This window comes from Podarcis pityusensis, assembly GCF_964106645.2.
Source record: "Podarcis pityusensis genome assembly, chromosome: 10".
Taxonomy (NCBI): domain Eukaryota; kingdom Metazoa; phylum Chordata; class Lepidosauria; order Squamata; family Lacertidae; genus Podarcis; species Podarcis pityusensis.
In genome coordinates, this window is record NC_138035.1 from 19,719,952 (window position 1) to 19,726,177 (window position 6,226).

Sequence of the window (6,226 nt, forward strand, 5' to 3'; positions counted from 1 at the left end):
TATTTCCTCTTCCCTCTTTCATGTTCTTTCTTTCAGTTACGAAAAGTTCAGGGGCAGGCAGTATACTGGCTACTTGTGGAGGAAGAAAAAATGCTTAGAATAAACCTGCCACTGATCAGACAGATGACACTTCCTCTTATGGTGCAAGATTATACTACACAAAGGGTTGGCTCCTTGGTGAGTAACAGAAATCTCAACAGCAATCCAATGCCAGAACATTTCTTAGCACAATGAGCTAATTACTTCACAGGTGTGCTTTCAGCACATATGAATTAAGAATCTGCTCCGCATTCCCACCCAGAACTGACTCAATGAAAAGGAAGGAGGGACTTAACTGGAGGTCACAGGCCACATCCAACACTTTAATTACATGAATGAATAATCAATTGCATACTTAAGTTCCTCTGACCTACAGAAATATAGTGAAAACAAAAATGATTTCTGCCTATTAACCATACTATCTCAGCTAGGAAGGCTATTACAAACTCAAGAACACATTCTGAAAAATCAACTGTCAAATCAGTGAAAATTTAAACCACTATATCCACAAACATTTTTTAAATCTAGTTTCTGTATCAGAAACCAATAGGATAATTGGTAGGTTGGTTTTACCTCCCAATGATAATTTTATATTTTATTTGCATGATTATATTTGCATGAACTTTCAGAAGTGAACAAGAGTCCATGAAGCAGTTTTGGCATCCATCAAAGCTAAGGGAACAAGCTGCTGACTCAAAACAGAGGAAGATGATTCAGACTGGAAACAAAGCATTTTGAAGTATAGCAACACACTTAACCTACTTCCCCCCTCCCACACACATACATACCCCAGCAAATAAGGATTTCACTGCCTTTCCATTGCAGACTACTCAAATCCTACATTCTCCAAAATATTTATACCTTGCCATAAACACAGACAATACTGAAACTGGGAATTTAGTAAAAGTTTCATAAATAATCATGATTACTATTAAGCCTCAAAGCTCTCCACTTGCCTGTACAGTCAAGAACACTTATCTAAACACGAAGAACTCACCAAAAAGCCTGTTGCATCTCACTGCATCAGGCCAACACAGTACCTATGTAGAACTGCAAACACCTTGTATAAAAAAACCCCCAAAACATTGCCTACATTCTCTACACCCCTTTTCAGTTAATTTATGAGCATGGAAGTATGCATGGACAAACCTGGACCCCATGATCATCTTCTAAGGTCCTTCTTCATGCGCCTCCTCCATGAAAGGTCCGGAGGTTGGCAACACAAGAACAGGCCTTTTCTGTGGTTGCTCCCTGTTTATATAATGCACTCCCTTCATTACATATCTTTAGGTGCCAGGTGAAAATGTTTCTCTATAAGCATGCTTTAGCCGATTAACATTCTATGGCCGTTTAACTGGGTTGTGGGAGGGGGATTATTGGTTTGTTTTTGTTTTATTATGTATTTTGTGTTCTCATTTTGTACTTTTATGTTGTGAACCACTCTGTGATCTTCAGATGAAGAGTGGTATACAAATATGATGATGGGGATGATACTGTTCTAATTTCATATTGATACTTATCAGATAAATTTACTATTACATTATTAAGGACTCAAGATGAGAAAAAAACCATGGAAGAGAGCGCATAATGCATTCAAACGAAAGGTACTTGAGGATGGCAAACAAAAATCAACCACTTCAAAGTTCATTTCACCCAGAATACAAACTTCTGGCAACACTTTAAAATTCTCACTTACACTTGGTTCACCATTAGTTTTTCAAAGTCTTCAAGGGCAAGTGCATCCTGGCATAAATTCAAGGACTGGATGCACATCCAACCCCCACAAGTTGTTCTGCACCCCAAACCGGCCTACACAAAACTACACTGTGATCAACAGGCATAACTGCTATTCCAGTGCAGTTGTCAAGCTGCACACTTGAATCCTGCTTCAAAGGAAAGTTTTCCTCAATCTATAAAAAGCTCCAATTTTGATTAAGGCCAAAGCAGAGCACAGTAAGTACCAGGCAACTTACTAGTGCAGACAAACCCTAATATCAGACTGACTTTAAACCAATTTGTTCCCAAAGCACACAATCTTACTACAGAGCTTCTACTTCTAAGCTGATAGTCTCAATTTAAGCAAGCACTTAAATAAAATGTAAAAAAGAAATCATTACAAGTAGAGTTCAAGTTTTAAATTTAAGTATAGGAAGGGAAACCTCAGGGGAGTCTGTATTTGGCCATCCTCACTGATATAGGGGAGTCAAATTAATTAGTTCATGGGTTAATTTATCTTCCTCACTGCTGCATTTGGTCTATTCTGCCTGCAACAAACTTCCAAGTTCTTTGAATTCTCATGTGAGCATGAGTTTGTTTCAAATGCTGACCCTGAAACAAACCAATATAAACTGAAGAATCTTTACCCAGTTTGCCAGACTTAACAAGATGTTCTCTGAAAGGCAACTTGTATTGTTTACATCAGTGGTTCCCAAATGGTGGTCTACATACCCCAGGAGGTCCGCGTAACACACCCAAGAGGTCCATGGCACCATTCACATAAAAAAAAAAAAAACCTACCACAGAGATATCAAAATTTTCAAAAGTAAGGAGCTCATGGCTTTGGGTTTTGAAAGTCCACAGTACTTTGCTATTTGGAGATCACTGGTTTACATTTCTGAAGTTTAGTGCATCTAATATTTATTTAAAATATTTTAATATCACTGTTCATACAAACTTTTTCAACATATACTGGAGCTAGCAACTTCACTGGTGAGCAGGGCAAATTATATGACTGCCCCCTATGCCTCTGGAAAATATCAGCATTGATTTTTCAACCCAGATTTTTTTCCCAAGCAGAATGAGCACCTTTCATGTATTTACTGTTCAACTCGCAATGCAACAACTTCTTTCTTAGACTCAATTCATATGAACTATTATTGGTGTCTTTACTGTGAAATGATTGTGGAGTACAAGAAATGACAAACCAAAATTGCCAGCCTACCCACTTACCACTCATGTCTGTTAACTGGGTGTGGAATACTGCTACTGACCTATCAAGAAGGAATTACTACTTGCCTAACTACAAAGATGGTGCGAGTAGCTCACTCAAAGAACACCTGCAATCCTTTCAATTCATGCACCCGTATACACAAACACGGGGTAGCCAGAAAGCTGACAATGTACAGACAGCTACATACAATATGACCCTCATCTGGTTCACAAAGGGGGCAATGCTATGGTCATAGCTCCTCAAAGCCCTGGCCTAACTGATGTCAGCATCAGTATTGTCAAAAAGCAGCATGCTAGAAAATGATTTGGACCTGAATGATCCAGATTCCTTCCAGTCCCATGACATGCCCGCAAACTGGAGGGAAATTCAGTCCACTTCTGAGTGCATTTAGATCTCTATCTCCTCTTCATTTCATTGTTTCCAATGCTGCAGCTACAATGGCGCAACTGACTTCTGTGTGCACAATGGAGTTTCCTCTTCTTCTCCTGTCACCTCCAGACCCTACCCCACCCCCACATCCTCTAAATCAGCTGTGGAGGACTGGGGCATCCTCCAGAGCAGAGTTTGGGAGTATGGACAGTAGAGAGGAAATAGAAATCCCATTGCACCTATGGAACTACATGCACAAAGAATTGGATAAACCCATTGGAACTCAAGAGTGTCCCTCCACCCTCACTTCCACAGTGCCAGCTTGAGTCTGTCAGTTTGTAGTAGAATAACGTGGTAGAACCACCATCATTCTTCCCCTCTCCTCCCATCCACACAAATGTACCCCTTAGGATTGAAGCCTTAATCACTTACCATTCCATAAAACATATCTGAAGCAATACCAATTTACATTTCTACCTCACTTTAAACATGACCTAACATGTGTCAGGCAGACAGACTTTAAGAGTCACTTCACAACAGACAGGGCAAACCACTAGTGTGACAGGCAGTATTGCTCCTACAAGCATGCAATGTACACTGGTGAACTGTAATAGTCACAGTTCTCTAGTGCATGACCACAGTTTGTTTGATATTACACATTTGCCCTACACACATTACCACAGCCAAACATACTGTAACTAGGATTTTTTATTAAATGTGGAGAGGGAACAAGAAGAAAATCTCTGGATAGTTATTCCAGGGAAAATATCGTATCAGAAAGATTTTTTACTTCGGCTTACATACACAAACATATAATAAACAATGTATGATGCAGTATCATTACCAAGCTGAGGTATACAGTTAGTAGAAATATGAAGGCTTTGCACAAATTTAACAGGGTTGGTGCTAAACTTAGTGCCTTTGCAGCTCCACAGTATTCTCATTTTCCAAATATTTTATCACCACACTGTACAATGGACTCAGCCCTAGTCAATATAAAACCATTCCCTACTGACTTCTTTTTAATTTAAAAAGGGGTTGCTATCATTTGACAGGTTGCAGATGTGAACCAAAACTCAACAGCCTGAGTAGTGAAGCTACCAAAGCATATACCAAAATCTTAAGTTGAGACTATCATCTAATGTTAGCAGATACAGGCTTGATTCACATGATATTGGCCTGATTTGCACAACCCAGTACACTAAACTATGGTTTACCAGGCCCACACACTCCCAGAGAGTAATTCACAGCCACTGTGCTCCTCTCCCCAGTCCTCCTTACTGTCACACCACATAGAGTTAAGTCAAAGTTTCATTTAGTGTGTTATCCAAACTCTGGCCCATGGTTGAGTTGTAGCCAAGAATAAACTTTGGCTACAGCTCATGGCTAGTAAGGAGAGAACTTAACCACAAGCCCAGTATCATGAGCCTGGTTCCAGGCCATTAAGAGTAACCAATGTTTCCCAGATCACCTTTACAGCACACACAAAAATGAGACTATTTAATATATAGCCGTGATCAATTGTAATCTTCCATGGATCACGCACAGGAATACAGCCATTCTTTTGGGACTATCAATTTGGCAGTCGGGGAGTGACTGCCTGTCTACCCTAACCCTGAAAGCAAGCTGACACCTTTCTATTACCTGAAGCTCACACCAAGCAACCTCCACTGTGGTCTCCGTGTCCAGCCCCTTGTAGACAGTCTTGAAGGAGCCTCTACCAATCTCGATGTCAAACTTAAGAAAACGGCCATCTGGGGAGACGGCCACAGCTTTGGTCTCCAGCTCCTCAATATCTTCCTGCTGTTTAGTCCGCTCTTCTTGCAGATCCCGGGCAGAAACGGCAGTGGTTCCCGCTGTACTGGTAGGGGGCAGTGGGGTGACCTCTATTCCATCCTCCTTGGACAGCAGCAGTGGGGCAACGTCCTTTGTTACCAGCGCCTCCTGCCCAGGCTGCCCCTCTGCGGGTGGAGGCAGAGGGGGTGCCTGCTGCAGGAGCAGCGTGGGAGCCTGGCTAGCAGTGACAGAAGCACATGCTGCCTGGATGACAGACTCCGGCGGCGAGCCCAGCACTGGCGGGATGCTCCCTCGGGCGGCTGCAGGAGGGGGAGGCGCTGCGGGCTGCAGCCGCGGAAGCTCCAGAGCGGTCGCATTCGAGTCGCAAATGACACTCCGGCGGAAAAAGCGGTGCTCGGTGGCGGCCGCGCCACGGCTGTCCTTGTCCATGGTGTGGCGGCGTCGGCGATACTCCTCGATGCGGGCCCCGCTGCCTTCCGAGCCTTCGGGGTCCCCGGTGCCGGCGGTAGCGGTGGCTGCGGCGGCGACCCCCAGCTTCTCACCAACGGAGCTGTCCGAGCTGGAGCCGTTCTTGGGCGGGGGCGGCGGAGGAGCCAGGAAGCGGGGAGTCTCCGAAGCGCCCCCCGACATGGTGCCGGAGGAGGAGGGAAACGCGGCGAAGGCGCGGGAGCCGCGGCGGCAGGAGCAGCACCAGCAGCTGCCGCTGCTGCAGCAGCAACAGCAGCTGACTCGAGGAGGGTCAATGCAAGGCGGGGAGCGCGCCGAGGAGCTGCTCTCGCGGCGAAAGCGGCGGCGGCGGCAGTGGAGGCTCCCGGAGGCTCCTCACCGCGAGGAGGAAAGGCAGCAGCGGCGACGGCTGTTGCTGCTGCTGCTGTGGAAGCAGAGCGGGCTGGGCCGGCGGCGGCAGGCGGTCAGTGTCCGCATCCATCCTGCTGCAGCGGGGGGCCGAGCAGCGGGGCCGACATGGAGCAGCAAACAGCGGCGAAGATGAGGAGGGATCCGATGAGGAGCGGGGGGGGGGGGGTCGCAGGAGAAAGGCGGAGAAGGAGCCGGGCGGGAGCCCACGGCAGG

General features: G+C 45.3%; 1 protein-coding gene across 12 annotated transcripts in view; it reads right to left on the minus strand.

The window, feature by feature from the left end:
* The window catches only part of WNK1 (WNK lysine deficient protein kinase 1), a 105,933-nt gene extending 100,133 nt beyond the window's left edge, over window positions 1–5,800 (minus strand). For all 12 annotated transcript variants that reach the window (XM_080971543.1, XM_080971542.1, XM_080971550.1 and 9 more), the window contains exon 1: window positions 5,003–5,800. In XM_080971543.1, the coding sequence (XP_080827669.1) occupies window positions 5,003–5,785 (783 nt within the window). In that variant the 5' untranslated portion in view covers window positions 5,786–5,800. The remainder of the gene's footprint in view (window positions 1–5,002) is intronic.
* Window positions 5,801–6,226: the final 426 nt, after the last annotated feature.